General features: G+C 31.5%; 1 protein-coding gene across 5 annotated transcripts in view; it reads left to right on the forward strand.

Moving 5' to 3' along the window:
* LOC145268339 (E3 ubiquitin-protein ligase HERC2-like) overlaps window positions 1-21,728 on the forward strand; it is a 500,726-nt gene that overhangs the window by 167,600 nt on the left and 311,398 nt on the right. For all 5 annotated transcript variants that reach the window (XM_080123842.1, XM_080123845.1, XM_080123844.1 and 2 more), the window contains 6 exons: window positions 5,325-5,512; window positions 7,470-7,625; window positions 10,509-10,694; window positions 11,732-11,914; window positions 12,832-12,923; window positions 16,098-16,362. In XM_080123842.1, the coding sequence (XP_079979968.1) occupies window positions 5,325-5,512; window positions 7,470-7,625; window positions 10,509-10,694; window positions 11,732-11,914; window positions 12,832-12,923; window positions 16,098-16,362 (1,070 nt within the window). The remainder of the gene's footprint in view (window positions 1-5,324; window positions 5,513-7,469; window positions 7,626-10,508; window positions 10,695-11,731; window positions 11,915-12,831; window positions 12,924-16,097; window positions 16,363-21,728) is intronic.

Below are 21,728 nucleotides of genomic sequence, written 5' to 3' on the forward strand. Positions count from 1 at the left end.
TTTTCTCCGAACTAACAGAAAGAGTAAGAAATGGGATGCCTACTAGACATCCTTTAGTCTCTCTGTACAAGGGTTTGTCAGGCTAACCCAACATGAGGATAATACTTCCCGTATGAAGTAAACCGTAACCAATTATGAAAAGAAAAAAATGATGGTGTGCCATCACCTCGGGTCATCTGACACTGTATCCTCTCTATTAATAGAGGAAAGTTTTTAAATAACTGATAAGAAGCTGTCACTAAGGAGGATTTTTTTTTTTTTTTTTTATTTTTTACAAGGTCGTCACCACTTATCAAGGCCCGGAAACCACTCAAGGATAAGGGTTATTGTAAGTACAGTACGTTAGTGGGGATATTTAAAGTGTCTACTTAAGGGGGCGGTTCATCAGGAATTTGTTTACGTTGGACTTGAAAACATCCAAGTTGTAGTCAGGAGGGAAGCAGGCAGACGGAACAGAGTTCCACAGGCGTGCAGTTCTGAGAAAGAAGCTTTGTTCATGGAATCTACGTTTTGATTTAGGCCTAGATAAAGAGTGGGGAAAGTTTTTGACAGTGGATTCAGCTAGACAGGTGTTTTTTGTCAAAGAGTGACGAGGGGAGACCAGAGACTGGAGTTCAGACGAGCACCTGCCATGGAAATAACAATAAAACAAAGATAGGCTTGCAACGTCTCTTCTGTGGGAGAGAGGTTGCAGGGAAGAGAAAAGGGCATCCGCCACAAAGTCTATTTTGTACTCTGTCAAGGCAGGATAGGCTGTTTTTAGCAGCTCCTGCCCAGATGTGGCAACAGTACTCCATCCTTGGACGTACTTGGCTTTTATACAGATAGAGAATTGCATGGATACTGATGCTGTTCACATGCTCAAGATCAGAGGAGAGAGAAAGTCTTATTATATTGCTAAAACTAAATGGTCTAAATGCTACTAAGACTAAGCTTCTTTCCTTTAACAATAGCAAGAAGTATTCTCAAACACTGATTGCCATGAAAAATAACACCCTACCTGAGAGCCCATCTTTTAAACTCCTCGGCCTGACATTCGGAGGCAATATGAATTGGAACAAATATAGTGAGGGCATTGCCAAGACCTCTGCAAAGAAAGTAGGCTCTCATGCTAGAAAATTACTCATACCTGAGAGTATCCTGTACCTCTTCAAGGCCACCATTCGCCCATTCATGGAGTATTGTTGCCACATCTTGGCTGATGCATCTGCCATTAGTGTCTCACTTTTAGACAAGTTCTGACCTAATAGGTCCTAAGCTGTCGGCCAAGCTCCAACCCTTATCTCATCGCCACAATATTGCATCCCTGTGCCTGTTTTATAAGTATTTTAATGGAATGTGCCTTGAAGAACTCGTAGCACTTCCAGACTTTGGAATTTCCTGTTTATTGCTTCCCTGACTCTGCTAACTTGCTGAAGTTTAAATGTAATGTGAACAAACATCTTGCTGCTTGATTCTCCACAGTTCTCCAAATCTTGTTTGGGGTGAAAAAGAGTTAAAAACAACAAAGAAATTCCAGCCTCAATAGAAACCAACCAGCGACAGTTTTCAGGCCTTGATAAAAAAAAAAATGACCTGAGCCTCCTAATTTTATCATGTGCATCGAAAACTAAAAGAAATGTCAGATGCTAAAAAACCGAGCTATGGTCAGTTGCTCAGAAGGTCTTATTATGTTGCTATGGCTATTTGAAGTGTGACAAGTGGAGAAAAAAGATGAAATTAGGAGAAAAGGTAAAAAATACCTTGTAAGAAATTAGAAGGGATATTTGGCATCATTGCCTGCGTCGATATAAACAAAATAGAAGCGATTTTTAAGTCCATGCAACATCTTTTTTTTTCTTGCAAAAATTTTATTTTTCTATCTCTCTCAATCCATCTATAAATATAAAAGTGAAAATGTATGTATCTATGTTTTTCCTCAATGTCCACAAAAGGCTTCTTTCAGAGAACAGCTCGCTCACTTCACAACTTCTTAAAACTTTTTATATCATCTATAAATTGTAATATCTCACACTTAACCACGGAGCTCGCCTGTCTATTTAATTTTATTGACTTTCAAACGTTAATTATTCCACATTTCCCGCATCGGCACGCGTTACATTCGGTTTTCGGTATAAAAAAAAGCGAAACTCGATTCTACCCATAGGCCCAGAGCCAGTGGTCTCTAGAGAGCTAAGTAACGTTTGTTCAATGTCGACTTCGTCATATCAGACGGTAGCTCGGGTTTTTAAAAACAAACAAACCGATTTATTGACCTCATTAAAAACTGTCCCACACAAAATGCTAACTGCTGAATACCTATTGCCGTCACGTCAATCAAAAACGCGCACCTGTTTTTTTTTCACACTTTACTATTTTCCAACTGTGCGTCGTCAAGGCTTTTTTTTTCACGGGCACCTGTTTTTTTTTTCACTTGCACCTACAAATACCCGGGCAACGCCGGGTACCCCTTGCTAGTCTCTCTATATTTCTTTCTTCTCCTTCCCCCATTTTTCCACATCCCTCTCTTCCACTTTTTTTACCTCTCCCCAGCCCATTCCTCTCTCTTGCATTAATGTATTGAAAATAATGTAAGGCATTCAATCCTTCTTATATAATAGATAACATATTGGAAATGGCTGAAAAACTGCTCTCTTCCTCCCGATGATGAAACCTGGCTCATTTACCACTCAAAGAATTTTTTTTTTCATTTTAGACTAGCGAGGATGCCCGGAATTGCTCGGGTGTTTGTAGGTGTGTGAAAAAAAATGTGATAGTAGGCAGGCAGGCTCGAACCCGTGACACGAAGGCGGGGAAAAAAATTAAAGAAAAGCTGAGAGTTTATTGCTGCGTCATGACGTGAGTGGAAGTGTAAAGCGTTGAAATGTCAATCAAGGAGGAAGAAAAATAAGTTAAGGATCACGCAGGCGCAGAAATGAGCGTCTGGCTGGAAGCCAGTTAAGCTTTCCGCTTTGTGCCGTACTTGTTTTCCCACAATATTGGGGAAAACCAGCTCCCCCCAAAAAGGGGGAACTCTGGTAATGTCTTAATGAATAGCAATTGTCTGATATGAAGGGTTTCCTTCACATGATCAAAACTAATCGCCTTCAAGATGTGCTGCACCCAGGAAGGCCAGCCTGTTGGATTTGCTTTGATCAGTTTCGCCTTATTTATATGGAAAAGATAAATAAACACTAGGAAGTAGTGAATCAGATATTATAATCTAGGAAGTATAAGGAAACTTCTCCAAAATAGTAACCTTTTTGATAAGCCTAGTGAAAAAAAAGCCTTTTGTGGACATGCACAACACGCGCACCCATTTTATCTTTTATATTATAGATATTATTCCTCAGGGCCAATGGTGATCAAGAAAATACCAACTTTGTAGATGTTTATTTATTTTTATTTTTTTTTAGTTTTTTTTTTTTTACTTTTAACTGGATATACAAACACACGTACACACAGACAACTGTCCTTCTATCTATCTATATATATATATATATATATATATATATAAGTATTTGTATGTCTCCCAAAAACTTTTCTTAGCCTCATCGAACCAGGTCAAGACCAGTACTATCTGAAAGAGTGATGTCTCACTTGAATAATATGTGAGAATTAGAAAAAAATAGTTAATTATTTTGTATAGAAATATACATTTAAAACAAGGGAGGGTTGGAAAAAATTTTTCCTTTTTAAACGACTTTGAAAACTATGCATGCGCGTCAAGCATTCTTTCTTGAATTGGTTTAAATAAAAAAGAAAACGTTAGTTCGCTGACAGTGTTGTGGGGCAGTGGATAACGAGGTTGCATCATAAGCTTTAGGTTTGAGTACACATAATGATGGTCTTTTCTTTTTTAACAGGTTTTCTTTTTTTTTTTTTTCTGACAGTTTTAACATTTAAACAGGGTTAAAAACTTTATATTTTTCTTATTTCGAGGTTTACGTAATGTGATTTTTTTTTTTTCCTTTTAAAACAAATTCTAATTTTTTTAAAACCGAATTAATTTCACTTTAGACTGAGTTTGCTTAAACTGATTTTCACATACTTCTTTTTTTGCCGAGTAAATTTTTTTTTCCACCTCTCTCCACCATGCCTACTGCATCTAATCTTTTTTTCTGGGGGTTGCTCAATATTCATATTACACCACCTTGCTCCACCCGGGAAACAACAGGTATCCCCGCTAATTATATTATAGAAAAAGAAAACCCCCTTAAAGCATAAGAAAGGATAATAGAAGGTAAATTCCCCTGCAGAAGGCACAGGTTTTTTTATACGACGTGCCCCAGCATAGTATAAACACCCCCAACCACCCTATGTTAAGAATGGCTTTCAGAATACCCCCCCCCCCTTTCCAACCTCCGCATGTTAACAACGGCTTTCAAGGTTAGGGGATGTTTATTCCGAAAGTTGTTCTTAACATGAGGAGGCTGGGGTGTTTATAATATACTGGGGCACGTCATAAAAATTTACCCAGATTTTTGTGAACACCACTTAGTGCTTTCATTAATTTTCATTACGATAACCAACATACAAGAAGGAAAATTAAACAAAATACTGGTAGAACGTTACATTTTTGCATAATTGCTTACAGTTGTTGGATGTGTTTCAATCATCATTTTGTTTAATTTTCGATTTTTAACCGATTATCAAATGCCCTCTTGCAATGCTTTTGACAGCCATGATTGTTTTTCTTTCTAACTGAACAGAGTGAATACTCAATTACATTTGAACCGAAATCGCATTTCAAATATGCTAAAGCACAAAAATACTTATTCAGATAGGCAGAAAAATAACTTATCTTGCCTTTGGTAACATTTTTTTTGTTATATATTTGTTTCTTGACCACATTTTTTTTTTTTGTTAACTCTTGTTAGAAGTGTCTGTAATTTTTATTTATGGATATATAATTATGGATTTTTGGGGGCATGTTTTACTATAGACAACAAATCCAAGAAGTGGTAAAAAAACAAAAAAATCAAAAACATACATAACAGATAAATGTTACTGCGACATTTATTAGGTGGGTAACTATAAGTATTTTCTTTAATTTTCGAGTTTTGAGTGATTATCGAGACTTCAAAGATGACGGTCTCATGTCCACCATCTTGTTCTCATTCTGACTTAGCAATTTGACACTACTTGTATTTCAAACATGAAAAACTCTTTAAAATAAGTTAAAGCCCCAAAAACTTGTCCAGGTAGGTAGAAGAGTAACTTATCTTGCCTTTGGTAACATTTATTTGATATATATTTATTTTTTGGCCGCATTTTTGGTTGTTGTCTATTGTAAAAAAAAATATCCTTTTATATTTAACATTTGAACTTGAACTAAATTTCAGAAATGCAACCTCTCAAACCCTTTCAAGACTTCAAGAATTATCTGAAGACACAACGCTGAAATCGGACAACTTAGAATCTTCTGACTCCTCAGCATCTTTGAATCTGTTGCTTCAGTTCCAACGCCTGCTTGTTAGTAAACTGTACCCACTTGAAGAAAAAAATGGCAAAGCTGCTTCCACCGAAATGGGTAAGTCAGAAAAATAAAAATTATCAAGTTATCACACCCCTCCATACATGCTTCCGTTCAGTCAAAAGACAAAGGATACCCCCCGTAGGGGCAGCTGCGGGTGTAATTGTGAGGCAAGGGTTGTGCAATCCTAACCACACCTCTCCTGAATCGGCACTGTTTGAGTCCAGTGGCAACGAAAAGTCCAGGACGACTGAAAACAATGCTGAGATAAGCAGAGAGCATATACAGCACCTGAAAGTCCCAATTGGTTACCCATTTAGTACTGACCAGGTTCAATGTTGCTTAACTTCGGTGATCCAGCAGGAACAGGTGTGTCAACGTGATTATGCCGTATGTCACACCCCTCCACAACAATAATAAACAAAGTGCAATGCCTACATCTCTCCTCTTTCACAATTCAGTGAGTGCGTTCACTGTGTTCCTCTAAAAATTTTCTATCTTCTTTGCTGCTTTTTGGTGTGTAGACGGTTATTTTAAGATATTTGGTATTAATGGCAAAGCAATCCTGGTTTAAATCTGTTGAGAAAATTGCAGTGATTGCAGCAAACACCCATGTTACCGCACGTTTCACAAAGTCCTGTTATTTAGCAATAGGAAAGCTTGTTATTAATTAATTTTCTACCTTATCGTTTTTCATGATTTTTGGATATTTTTGTTATTGCAACATGGTTATTCAGTAGGTACCATTGGTTTCATTTGAAATTCAATTGTTCATTTTTAAAATTTTGCTAAAATAACAGAAGAAAAAAGTACACTTATTTATTGAAACTTTTCTTGCAAAAAAAAAAAAAAAAAATACTTAAATACTTTCCATTTATATTTGTTTCCATGTTTACATCTAAAAAAAAAATCCCTTGGAGCCTTTGTTAAAAATTAATATCCTTTTCTTTGAAAAAAAAAAAAAAAAAATTTCTTTTGAAACATTTGCTGACAAAAAATTTAATATCTTTTGCTTTAAAAAAAAAACTCTTTCATATAAAATTTGATCTTATAAGTCTTATCTTTTTGTGCTAAAGTTTTGTTTTCGGTATATTGAATTTATCGTCTGGAAGTGCTCATATCGGCTTTTTCCATCAACTTTTTGGCTGTTTACTGCAAGATGTCATCGATACACCTTTTTTGGTCATGGATAGTCTAGTATAGATGTAGAAAAGAAAGTTCTTTTTCAACATATTAATATATTATTTGAATTTTTAGAAAGTCGATTTTTTTTTCTTTAAAATAGATTTATTTATTTACCTTAAAGAAATTAATGAGCAAGTTTTCAACCGTGTAAGGTCTTTTTTAAGTATTATTTTTCTTTTAAATTTTTCATTAATCATTATATCCATCAGAGATATAAATTTATTATATATATAATTTTATAACTCCAATGAAAAAAAAAAAAAAAATGATCAACAAAAATAAAAATACTTAAAAAGGAGTTTAAATGGTTGAAAACTTGCTCATTAATTTCTGTAAGGTAAATAAACTTATTTGTATTGCTTAGATTAATCGGACAATTGCTCTCATCTTGAGTGTTATCTGCAGAACGTTTCAGTTGACCTCCAACCATTATTTTTTTTTTTTTTTTTTAGGTGTAAAAGTCATGTTTTGGCAGGAAAAAAAAGAGCTAACCCCCCTCCCACACACACACCTTTCCCCTACCAAAACATGGCAACTTTTACACCTGACGAAGGTTGGAGGTTACATCAATCGAAATGTTATGCAGATAAAACTTGAGATGAGAATAATTGTCCTATTAATCAAAACAATACAAGCCTCATACCTCCTCTCAAAAGTGCAGAACTCTAATAAATAACTTATTTTAAAGAAAAACAAAATAATATCGTTTTTAGCGTACTTAAATTTCTAACAACATCTCAAATTTCCAACGATATTTCCCAAGTGCTGATATTAATGTTTTTTTTTTTTTTTTTTTTTTTTTTTGTCTTTTTTTTCCTCTGTCTTACAGAAGCAGATATGCTAAGTGCTGGATCTGTGCTGAGAAAATATATGAACCAGTTATGTTGCCATGTGGCTGATGTTTTACCTGCTGCGGCAAGCTTAGCAAGTTATAGCAGCAAACATTTTTCGTTGATTTCGAAGATTATTTCTCAGGATGTAACTGGTATGTTTATCTGTCTTATATATTTTTATTTTCAGATTAACAGTCAGTCTTAAGAAAATTGCTATCCTCTCCCAATCATCAGAGAGTGTTAATTTTACAATAGATGAGACAACCCTGACGAATGTGGATAAATTCAAATACCTTGGTACGACCATCACCAAAAACATTACTCTTGACCCCGAACTTAGCACGTGACTTGGCCTAGCCTCTACCACATTTGGGAGGCTCACGCAGCGTGTTTGGACGAACAAGCATCTGATTATCAAGACAAGAGTCTGTATGTATGAAGCGTGTGTGTTGAGTGTCCTCTATAAGACTGACACGTGGTCTGCGTATGGTCCTCAAGAGACCAGAGTTAGTGCTTTCCACACAAGGTGTCTCCGATCAGTCATTGGCATGTCATGGGAGGACAGAATGACAAACGAAGAACTCTTCAGACAGATGGGTTCGCATGCGCTTTCCTCGAGACATAAGTTTATGAGACTTCAGTGAGCAGGCCATGTAAACCGAATGTCATGTGAACGCCTACCTCGCAATGTATTACATGGTGTTTTGAAAGAGGGTATTTGGCCTGTTGGTCGTCTGCATCTCAAATTCAAGGATGTGCTAAAGTGAGATCTCAGGAATTTCTGTGTGGAATGTGAGCAATGAACAGCACTATTCCAGGATCGGGATGCTTGGTGAGCCAAAATTTATGCTGGGAAAGAGAGAGATCAGACGGAATACTTAAAAAAAACTCAAAATACGTCGATCCAAGACGCCATAGTTTTCACCTCTATAGCATTGTTGGTCACAACAGACACTTGCAAAAAAGAGAGGAAAAGAGATATTTTTATTTCTTCAAATTGTCATGTGGAGCTGGAAAAGAATGCCTTAAAATTCAGTAAAAATTATCCAACCTACAAAAAACATAAATGATGCTTGTATAGATTGGTGATATTTTAAAACCAACACATTTCAGATGAAAACATTATTACATAGTTATGTCATGTCAAAGTTAGTATGACTTATGAAAAATGATCGAGTAGAAAAATAATTACAAGTGACAATAGAATTTATTAAATTATTGAGTTTTATCGTTTGAAACCATAACAGCAAGTTTTAGTCTCTCCTTCATCAAGGTCAGATGTTTTGTTGAAGTAATAGATATTTTGTGATTTATATGCAAATCTAGGAAAACAAATGACTATAGGTGAAACATTCTATGGCTATAAAAAAGTGCTAAAAATAGGCTCTGGATAATGGCCGATATCCTTAGTGTTCAACCTTAAGGGCAAATCTCATAAAGCCCACTACTCAATTCAGGTCATTACCTTTTCAATGAGACTTCATTTGTTAAATTCTGAGTGATAGTCGCTGAGATATAAAACTTATAAAATTGCCAAAAAACACTGGTTCTCATCAGATCACTGAAGTTAAGAAACATTGAGCCTGTTTAGTACCAGATGGGTGACCATTTGGGAATTCTAAGCGCTGTATATGCTTTCCGTTTATCTCGGTATTTGTTTCCAGTCGTACTGTAAATACACTTTACTTGCCACTGGTATTCAACAATGGCGACTCAGGAGAGGTGTGGTTGGAGATTGCGCACCTCCTGCCACAAAATTTCACGTATAGACACCCCTTCATGGGTATCCATAGCCTGTCAAGACTGAAGGAGCCTGTTGATATGTGTGTGTGTGTGTAGATTCCTTGTTGATTTTTTATTTTTATTTTTTAAACGACAAATACAGTTTAGGAGCGTCTTTGCCTTGAAGATTGTTTTTGACTTAGAAAATCGCCCATATTTCATTTGGATATCGACAAATAATATTTTTTATTATATTTAAAACAGTAATCTACGAACATGCATGTTTCGAAGTTCCTACCGTTCTTCAGTATAGCTTGACTGTGTCTAGGAATCAGACTCTAGACCATGTGTATTACAGTCCAGCGCATTAACCAGATTGAAATGCTCATATCTTTAGTTCTATGAGAGAAAACTACATGAAAATTTGCAGGTTTTTGAATATTATAATATTATTCTATGGTTAAAGTTTTACGACAATTGGTAAAAAAGAACCTATATTATGCAACCAATAAAATATGCACAAATTTGCCTACATTTGTATATATAGTATCCTGGCAGCCTAGCTTCAGTTTTGCTGCTTTGGAATGAATTTTGCTTAGTTTTTTTTTTTTTTTTTTTTTTTTTTTTTTTTTACTTGGTTGTCCTTGCCAGGCCACTAATATTTAATAGAAGTTATAAGCTTCTGAAATTTGCATTAACACAGATTCTGAGCAAAGTGCCCATCTTTCTTTAATCAAAAACATTGGCTGTAATCATCCAATGTTATCCTGGATGCAATGAAAACATTTTAGTTTTTAATGTTTATATTGTTTTAACCTTTTTTTTTTTTTAAAACTTATACTGTAAAAGAAATAAAATTTTAGCTGTATGGGAGAAAACTCTTTTTGTGATTGTCTGGTCATAATTAAAAATGTTTTCATATTACCAGTTGTTCAATAGGATTTACATCATAAAAAAAAAAAAAAAACTAGTGAAATATGTTATTATAGCACCAATGACATATCTGTGTGTTTAACTAAAAATAAAAAACCACACAAGCTACACCCATGACTAATATACTTAACCCTTATCCCTTAGTGGCTTCCGGGCCTTGATAAGTGGTGACCACCTTGTAAAAAAAAAAAAGAGAGAATCAGCATTTAAGGCATGTTTTTAAATTTTCTACCTTCTGAGTGTTGATTTTATTTTTTTAAATGCCTCTGTCAGTTTGAACTGTTATGTAAAATGAACGTTATCGTCATCGTCAATGTATCATCATTTTCAGAAATATCATCAACAACGACTACTTTCAGTTTTTATTTTGTTTCTTTCAGGTGTCCTCCTTCCTGAGATTGTAACTTGTCTGGTGTTACTACAGCTACAAAATCCTATTGTACTTCAACAGTCTAAAGCACTTGTTGTCCTTGATGGTGTCCTTGACATCTTGGATAAATTCAATAAACTTGCTCCTGGTCTGGACAGAGATGATAGGGATGATCTTTCGTGGCCTGGTTTTTGTGGTGAGCATAACTTTTTTATTTTCCCCGAATTTTAATCTTAGATTTTTTCAGAATAAAGCTTCATTTTAAGAGATGACCAGATTTCTCTTGCCGACAAAGCAAGAATGATATATATTATTTAAATTGGAATTCATTATTGAAATGAGTATTATTTATTAATTTATTATTGCGGAATAAATTAAATAAATTAAAGGAAGAATTGAACAAAGTAATTCACTCCTGTTCATTTGTTTGCACTTTTCTCAGTAACCACGCTTTGGATTTTTTAAAAATATTTTACACAAACATTAGTGATGGTGAAAGTAAATTTTTGCCAGAACAGATTTTTCAGGATAATTCCGGTTGCTTCCCTAGGGGCATTATAGGGCAAAATTGCTTCTAAATTGTTCGCTTGTTTGCATTTTTCTCAATAACCACACTGTGAATTTTTTTTTACAAATTTTGCACAAACATTAGTCATGGTAAAAGTAAATTTTTGCCAGAATGGATTTTTCAGGATAATTCTGGTTATCTCTCTAGGGGGCATTATAGAGGTAAATTTGCCCCGAAATCATTCATATGTTCATTTGTTTACACTTCTCAATAACCACACCTTGGATTTTTTTAAAAATTTTACACTAAGTAAATTTTTCACTTGTGGAGGGGAACCCCGCATGCTTGGCTTGTTTTTTTTTATTTTATTTATTTCTTAGTTTTTTTTTATTTTATTTATTTCTTAGTTATTATTTATTTATTTATTTATTTTTTTTTCAAGCACTTTTTGTTGTAATTTACATTGTGGTTTTGACGGTTCATACCCAAATGTGCTCAAACACAATTTGAATTAATAGCTATTGAAGCCTCCTTGCGGATTACAAAAATGAAACGAGCGTTTTTAAAAAAACAAAAAAAAACAATTCTGGTCATATTTAGAGATGGAATTTTATCCTAAAAAATCTTAAGATTAAAATTATAAAAAATAAATCTTACATCGAATTCAATGATTTTTTAATATCTAAAATTTTAAGTTATAACAACGATTGGATTTAATTTTTTAGGTCATTCCTTAGAAAAGTTTTCTCCAAAGTGCTCCGAAGACGTCCATCTAATTCGAAAAGCTGACCTTGAAAATAATAATAAGGACGGTGGACATTGGATTGTAATTCACAACAAAGTATATGACGTCAGAAAATTCAAAGAACAAACTCAGTTTGGTAAAGATGTTCTTCGAGACTATTCAGGTAATCCATTTATTTTTTTTTCACATATATATCCCGTCTGGGGTCATCACATTGATGATGAATAAAATATTATTAGTCATATATATATATATATATATATATATATATATATATATTACAATACTTGCCCAAGATGGATATAAACCATAATATAGCATTAGTTTTTAATTTTAATGTTTTTTTCCCCTTTTTTGGGGGCGTTTGGTATCATTTCAGATAGTAAAGTTTACAAAAAAAAAAAAAAAAAATTTCACTTACTACTCACCCTGTTCCTTAATATATATTCTACCAGTAATAATATATATATATAGGTTTGAATCTCTTGACCGGCAAGGAATTGTCACTGATGATTGAGTAAGCATGAAACACTAGTGTCAGTAGGTATAATAAAAAAAAAGAATTATGATTTAATTATAAAATATATATATATATATATATATATATATATTTTTTATAATTAAATCATGATTGCTGCATCTTTCCTGATGATCGCTGTCACATTGAGTTCTCCCAATCTTGTCGTCCATACCATCTCAGATGACTCTGCACTCCCGCCGCAGATTTGCACATCTTGAAGCAGATGTGACATACAAATTGAGCAATTTCCGCAGAGTTGAGTGTCTCTGGAGGTTGAAGGGTATTCCTATGAACAATCGCATGCCTTCTCAAACCAGCAGTAGACTTGCAAACTTTGCCGCATATTCAACAGGTTGTTTCGTTCGGACTAATAGGTGCAAAGCTGATCTGAACAGGAGTTGTGTGCGACTTAAGGTTGTTGCTGTAGCTAGCTTTTGACAAAAGCACTTGTTGATTACATATATATATATATATATGTATGTAGATGCAGAAAATTTTAAGACTTCATTATTTGATGCTTTATATAATTTTTAAAATTTTTTGTTTTAATGAATTTCTAGGTTGTGACGCCACGTCTGCTTTCTTTGTTGCATATCATGGTGAAGATTCCAACGATAACATGAATGCCTACTTTGTTGGAAATTATGTTGATGTAAGTATATCTATATCTTTTCATAATATTTAATTAAAGAATTAGGTTTCTCGTCCAGAATTAGGTGATATTGAAAAGAAGCAAAAGTACAAAAAAATGTTTATGATCGAGGTACCTGTCACAAAATGGAAATGTCATATTCCCCCAAAAATCATGCCAATTGATCAAGTAGTGTTTTCCGTATAGAAAATCGGTCCTGGATATGACCTTAAACTATATCCGATGGTGAGGCCCCAGTTTGCGGGCTTTGGGGAGTGTGGCGCCACCCCTTAATTGCCATTGCTCCCAGGTCCACTCTGACCCGGAGTGGTAGTACCTGTTAGGGTCCCAACTATGGGTTAAATAGAAACCAGCTTGAAAAAAAAACAAATATATTCTATTAAAATATTTTTCTTCCGAATCACTGGATTCGGCATTACATAACCTGAAAAGGGTTGATATGCCGTAAAACAACCAACCAACCGTATAGAAAATCATTTTTACAAGTTTTACTGATTTTAATGGTAAATTGTAGCCATTACAAGACTGATTTTGATATTGGAAATTTGAATCGAGTTGCACCCCCCCCTTATTTAATATGGCAGATCAAAACTCAATGTTATCTTTTCATCATGAAATTTGATTTTTTTTTTTTTTTTTTTTTTTTTTTTAGTTAATAACAAATCTACTTTATCAGTTTACGTGATTTTTTGGAATATGACGTTTTCATGATGTGATGAGTGAGTACATCAGAGATTTTTCTGTATTACTTTGTTCGATTCTTCCTTTAATTTATTATATTTTTTTAAAAATTAGGTTGAATTCTAGAGTTGCACCAAATTAAGTGATCATCCATAGTTTGATTTAGCTGATGTGGATATGCACGTGATGTGGTATCTTGATATGGTATATAAATCACACCTAGCGGTGGTAAATTTTAGTTTGGGAGTTTTGGGAACTATGGATTAAAGTCATGGGAAATAATCCGTCTGAAAATTCCATAGAAATTCTCGGTAAATTTTTGGTTTTGTTGGGTTTTTTTTAATACAATCAAAGTTTAACTGATAAAAATAATCTATTTTCTCTGCTGGACCTTGTTTATTTTCAGCAGGCTTGTAACTGTTTCTCCTCGTTTTGTCCTTTAGTCGTCACATTCTATGAGCAATGTTTCTGATAAAGGGGGAAGAATTGCTGTTTTCTGGGTCAGAATATATTGATTTTGCACTTTTATTTGCCATTTTGTGACCTTAGTTAAAGTAATTTTCTTTTTTTTTTTTAAAATCTCCTAATTTATTATGTCCTCAACACAATTTGCATTTTATAACATAGTTTTTGTTTTGTTTTGACAAGCTTCTGGGCTTGACCTTTACTCCTGACCTGAAATGGAACACGTATGTCAAGTCAGTTGCCAAGGTCGCTGGAAAAATGGTAGGATCCTTCTACCGCTCCAGAAGATATCTCACTGCTGATGCAATTCTCTATCTATATAAAAGCCAAGTATGTCCAAGGATGGAGTATTGCCACATCTGGGCAGGAGCTGCTAAAAACAGCCTATCCTGCCTTGACAGAGTACAAAATAGGCTTAGTGGGGTATTCCCTTTTCTCTTCCCTGAAACCTCTCTCACACAGAAGAGACGTTGCGAGCCTGTCTTTGTTTTATCATTACTTCCATGGCAAGTGCTCATCTGAGCTCCAATCTCTGGTCCCCCCTCGTCAATCTTTCATGATAAACACCCGTCTAGCTGAAACTACTGTCAATAATTTTCCCCACTCTTTATCTGTGCCAAAACCAAAATGTAGATTCCATGAACAAAGCTTCTTTCTTGGAAGTGCACGCCTTTGGAACTCTCTTCCGTTTGTTTGTTTCCCACCTGACTACAACTTGGATGTCTTCAAGTCCAACATAAACAAATTCCTGATGAACTGCCCCCTTAAGTAAAACACTTTATCAAATCTCCAATACTAATGATTACTACAATACTATTCCATTGATTACTGTACACAGATATTATCCCTGAGTGGCTTCCGGGCCTTGATAAGTGGTAAAAAAAAAAAAAAATGTAGATTCGTGCAGATGTGCAAATTCTATCACTTATTTGCATCTGTTTATACATAGTAGCAGTATAGAAATATACTTATGGCAAGTAAACTCAAGCTTGATGCGTTCCATGCATTTAGCCTTGTGAGTTTGTCTGGGAATGAACAATAGAAGTTTTTGTGTAGCTTATTTGTTATAGATTTATTTTAATGCTGCTAAACTCATGCATTGAGCACTGTTGAACCATTTTTTGGAATCAGCAGTTTGGGGGATGGGGTCCTTTATGGTTTCAATTTAGGCAAGATGTTTTTAGGAAGAGCTGATTTTCGGGAGACATTTTCAATGAAAATGGGTCTTAGATTTATAATTAAATGTAAAAAGCAAGAGACCTGTTATATGATAAATATAAACAAAATAATGAGTTCAAAGACATAAATTCATGAAAGAGATATTTTATATATTTTTAAAATGGAAGTTTACATACATATGTAAATATAGAATATTTAATATTTTTAGCGTCATTTTAAAACAAGGAGGATTCTTTAGCTGAGATATCAAAGAAGTCTGAATCGATAATTAGGGATTTGCATTACACAGGTCTTAAAATTGTAATCAACACTTCTTCACTGAGTTACACAAATTAGATTTCATTAAAAGTCATTAATAAAAGTTCATATTCATTTGTTTTTATAATTGAAAGAAAGTTCAATGAGAAAAGTTTGGGATATTTCAAAGAATAAGTTGGTTTTAAATGAGCAGACGATAATGGAAGAGTTTAATGTGGGTCTGTGTCTTCCTTTATGATTACTTGCATATGCTTATGACTATATTCATGAGTTGAGACATAGCAGCAACCCTAAGGCCCAACATAAACTGCTGCAAAATTTATTGGTACTCTAAAAACTGCCTATAACTTTAAACATATTGACCTCTATTGTCCAGTGCTTTTGTCCCAAATCACTGCCACACCTTGATTAACAATCCTTTTTTAGTTCCTTTTGTGTACCTTGGCAAACAACTTCCTATAGCTTTTGTTCTGCTGATAACCTTATTTCCTTTTATTTTTTTAAAACTTTCTACCACTTCAGAGAGAGAAAGCATTGATAATATCACAATGGCTACATCATTCTAATGTTTTTTTTTCTCCTTTTGTTCAGCCTGAAAAAGATATAGTGCAGACAACAGACACCAGCTCAGTATCGTCACCTTTGATGGACACCGAAAGAACTCTCGGTCTTCTTTTGGGATTACATGCTGGATACCAGGCAAATAGTACTCTTCTTTCAGTTGAAGAACAGGAATTTGAACATTGGCTGAAAGCAGAGTTTTTTGCTGGAGGTTTGCAAGTATTACAACCTCAAAACCCTTTCGAAGAAGAAAAAGGAGAAACGAGAACATCAAGTTCTTGTACAAGCACTCCCGGTAAGACAATTTAACAAAAAATATGTAGTTTGTTTAATGTTGTGCAAGTGTATTCATCTTTTTCATTTCTTTCTATGCATTTGTGTATTCACTCTACCAGTAGTATAAAACAGGTCTTCAAAAAAAGTATTACTAGCTTATGACATCTGCATTAAAATGAAGAAATGATTAGCTAAAGATATTGTGATTTAAAAAAAAAATCGTTATCTTAAGACATTTCTATTTAAAATATGATTCTTAAAATATTTCTATTTAAAAAAATGAATATCTTACGACATTTCTATTCAAAAAATTTTAGCTTAAGACATTTTTATTTAAAAAAAAAATGATTATCTTAAGATATTTCTATTTTAAAAAAATATTTAGCTTAAAATATTTCTATTTAAAAAAAATATTTAGCTTAAAATATTTCTATTTAAAAAAAATATTTAGCTTAAAATATTTCTATTTAAAAAAATCAATATCTTAAGACATGTCTATTCAAAAAATTTTAGGTTAAGACATTTTTATTTAAAAAAATGAGTGTCTTAAGATATTTCTATTTAAAAAAATTAGTTTAAGACATTTCCATTTAAACAAAATATTTAGCTTAAGATATTTCTATCTAAAAAATTTTAGCTTAAGACAGTTCTATCTTAAAAAATAAATTTTCAGCTTAATACATTTCTATTTAAAAAAAATTATGATCTTACGATATTTCTATTTTTAAATTTGTTTACATTTATTCTTTGTTAGTATAGCAAAATTCGAAAATCGAAATATTGAATTTCAAGTAAACCAATGTTATTTACTTAATTGTCATGTCGTAGTAATGAACGTATCCAAAACTTACAGAAAACGATAAGGTAGAAAACTAATTTTTAGTGAAAATAGTTTCTGAAGAAAATTAGCAAAAATTGAGTTTTGCTAGATTAGCATTTTCCAAGCTTTTAGAAAACAATTACCTTGTCCCCACTCCTTTTATATTTAATACATTTCTATTTTAATAAAATGTTTGGTTTACGAAAATTCATATTTGAATAAATGTTTAGCTTAAGATATTTCTATTTAAATAAATGTTTAGCTTAAGTTATTTCATATTCAAATAAATGTTTAGTTTAAGACATTTCATATTCAAAAAAATGTTTAGCTTAAGATATTTCTATTTAAATAAATGTTTAGTTTAAGATATTTCATATTCAAATAAATGTTTAGCTTAAGATATTTCTATTAAAATAAATGTTTAGCTAAATATATTTCATTTTCAAATAAATGTTTAGTTTAAAATATTTCATATTCAAATTTCATATTCAAATAAATGTTTAGCTTAAGATATTTCATATTCAAAAAAATGTTTAGCTTAAGATATTTCATATTCAAAAAAATGTTTAGCTTAAGATATTTCATATTCAAAAAAATGTTTAGCTTAAGATATTTCATATTCAAAAAAAATGTTTAGCTTAAGATATTTCATATTCAAAAAAATGTTTAGCTTAAGATATTTCATATTCAAATAAATGTTTAGCTAAAGATATTTCATATTCAAATGAATGTTTAGCTTAAGATATTTCTATTTAAATAAATGTTTAGTTTAAGATATTTCATATTTAAATAAATGTTTAGCTTAAGATATTTCTATTCAAATGAATGTTTAGCTTAAGATATTTCTATTTAAATAAATGTTTAGTTTAAGATATTTCATATTTAAATAAATGTTTAGTTTAAGATATTTCATATTTAAATAAATGTTTAGCTTAAGATATTTCATATTCAAATGAATGTTTAGCTTAAGATATTTCTATTTAAATAAATGTTTAGCTTAAGATATTTCATATTTAAATAAATGTTTAGTTTAAGATATTTCATATTTAAATAAATGTTTAGTTTAAGATATTTCATATTTAAATGAATGTTTAGCTTAAGATATTTCTATTTAAATAAATGTTTAGCTTAAGATATTTCATATTTAAATAAATGTTTAGTTTAAGATATTTCTATTCAAATGAATGTTTAGCTTAAGATATTTCTATTTAAATAAATGTTTAGCTTAAGATATTTCTATTCAAATGAATGTTTAGCTTAAGATATTTCTATTTAAATAAATGTTTAGCTTAAGATATTTCTATTCAAATGAATGTTTAGCTTAAGATATTTCTATTTAAATAAATGTTTAGCTTAAGATATTTCTATTCAAATAAATGTTTAGCTTAAGATATTTCATTTTCAAATAAATGTTTAGTTTAAAATATTTCATATTCAAATTTCATATTCAAATAAATGTTTAGCTTAAGATATTTCATATTCAAAAAAATGTTTAGCTTAAGATATTTCATATTCAAAAAAATGTTTAGCTTAAGATATTTCATATTCAAAAAAATGTTTAGCTTAAGATATTTCATATTCAAAAAAATGTTTAGCTTAAGATATTTCATATTCAAAAAAATGTTTAGCTTAAGATATTTCATATTCAAATAAATGTTTAGCTAAAGATATTTCATATTCAAATGAATGTTTAGCTTAAGATATTTCTATTTAAATAAATGTTTAGTTTAAGATATTTCATATTTAAATAAATGTTTAGCTTAAGATATTTCTATTCAAATGAATGTTTAGCTTAAGATATTTCTATTTAAATAAATGTTTAGTTTAAGATATTTCATATTTAAATAAATGTTTAGTTTAAGATATTTCATATTTAAATAAATGTTTAGCTTAAGATATTTCATATTCAAATGAATGTTTAGCTTAAGATATTTCTATTTAAATAAATGTTTAGCTTAAGATATTTCATATTTAAATAAATGTTTAGTTTAAGATATTTCATATTTAAATAAATGTTTAGTTTAAGATATTTCATATTTAAATGAATGTTTAGCTTAAGATATTTCTATTTAAATAAATGTTTAGCTTAAGATATTTCATATTTAAATAAATGTTTAGTTTAAGATATTTCTATTCAAATGAATGTTTAGCTTAAGATATTTCTATTTAAATAAATGTTTAGCTTAAGATATTTCTATTCAAATGAATGTTTAGCTTAAGATATTTCTATTTAAATAAATGTTTAGCTTAAGATATTTCTATTCAAATGAATGTTTAGCTTAAGATATTTCTATTTAAATAAATGTTTAGCTTAAGATATTTCTATTCAAATAAATGTTTAGCTTAAGATATTTCATTTTCAAATAAATGTTTAGTTTAAAATATTTCATATTCAAATTTCATATTCAAATAAATGTTTAGCTTAAGATATTTCATATTCAAAAAAATGTTTAGCTTAAGATATTTCATATTCAAAAAAATGTTTAGCTTAAGATATTTCATATTCAAAAAAATGTTTAGCTTAAGATATTTCATATTCAAAAAAATGTTTAGCTTAAGATATTTCATATTCAAAAAAATGTTTAGCTTAAGATATTTCATATTCAAATAAATGTTTAGCTAAAGATATTTCATATTCAAATGAATGTTTAGCTTAAGATATTTCTATTTAAATAAATGTTTAGTTTAAGATATTTCATATTTAAATAAATGTTTAGCTTAAGATATTTCTATTCAAATGAATGTTTAGCTTAAGATATTTCTATTTAAATAAATGTTTAGTTTAAGATATTTCATATTTAAATAAATGTTTAGTTTAAGATATTTCATATTTAAATAAATGTTTAGTTTAAGATATTTCATATTTAAATAAATGTTTAGCTTAAGATATTTCATATTCAAATGAATGTTTAGCTTAAGATATTTCTATTTAAATAAATGTTTAGTTTAAGATATTTCTATTTAAATAAATGTTTAGCTTAAGATATTTCTATTCAAATGAATGTTTAGCTTAAGATATTTCTATTTAAATAAATGTTTAGCTTAAGATATTTCATATTTAAATAAATGTTTAGTTTAAGATATTTCATATTTAAATAAATGTTTAGTTTAAGATATTTCATATTTAAATGAATGTTTAGCTTAAGATATTTCTATTTAAATAAATATTTAGCTTAAGATATTTCATATTTAAATAAATGTTTAGTTTAAGATATTTCATATTTAAATGCTGGTGCTACCAGATCAGGCTGTCTACTGACTTCCTGAGATGAAACGCACCTACATTGATGTCTTTGTTTTTTTATTCCTCTTTTGCAAAACTTAGTCATGTTCTGCGAAAACAAAAACAAAAACAACATTCTCCTCCCCTTCCCCTCCCTCGTTTTCTTTTTCCTTCACCTCCTCACCCCTTTTTTTTTTTTTTTTTTTTTTTTTTTTTTTTTTGCCTAGTTGGTAGGGCGATAGAACATACCAACTGCCCCCCTGCAGAGGGTAAAAATCCTTCAATGGGACCACCAGTTGACCGTTGGTGGCAACCCGTAATGCATTAAGAACGGGATCCTGGTGGTTGAGTGGAACATGCCTAGGAAATAATAACATGATACTACAACACACCACTTTGGCCCTTACTAGGCTAGACGGGAGGTTGGATAGGCCCGATCCAATCAATCGGTTGGTCATGACAAGCACTAATTCAGACAATCCAAACAAAAACACACTAACACTCAACATAAACAATAAACTGAGTTAATAAGCGATGGCTGAAGGGTCAATCAAGCTGGGAAAAAGGTAACCATCAGGAATAATAAAAATACAGGGAAATCCCATACTTGGGTGGGCATAACCATATATTGTGAATGCTTGGAAACCTCCCCATGTTTGAGTATACCAGCTATGTAGCCCTGGAGAACCGAGGCGAATGGGATTTACCCCCTCATAGTTCTTCCCCATAAGGGGCTCCGAGGAGGGTGGGGAGCATGGCTGATGAATTTTTAAAAAATTATTATGAATGCCAAAAAATCCAAGAGACCACACACAGAAATAGACTCTGACAGCGACAATGAAGATACAAACTTTCCAAGATTCATCGTGCTAGAAGCAACGTCTAATATACCGTTAACTAAAATGTCACCCTTCATTATCCAAAAGGTAATATCAAGCAAAATAACACCTAAAAATGTCAAAAAATTAAGGAATGGTACCATATTGGTAGAAGTACAAAATAAAAAACAGGCCAAAACTCTACTTCAACTACAAAAATTGCATGAAACAAACATCAAAGCTTATCCACACCAAACACTAAACTACTCCAAAGGAGTCATAAAAAACCAGGAAATCTCCGTCTGCACAACAGAAGAAATCAAAACAGAACTAAAAAACCAAGGGGTCACAGATGTAAAAAGAATCACATTTAAAAAAAAAGGAGAGGTAATATATACAAACACTTATATATTAACATTCAATTATCCTCAAATACCAGAGACCATCAATATAGGTTATGAAAGAACGAAAATAGAACAATACATTCCAAAACCTTTACAATGCTACAACTGCCAAAAGTTTGG

This window comes from Euprymna scolopes, chromosome 43 (assembly GCF_053919585.1).
Source record: "Euprymna scolopes isolate OS-2025 chromosome 43, ASM5391958v1, whole genome shotgun sequence".
NCBI classification, from domain to species: domain Eukaryota; kingdom Metazoa; phylum Mollusca; class Cephalopoda; order Sepiida; family Sepiolidae; genus Euprymna; species Euprymna scolopes.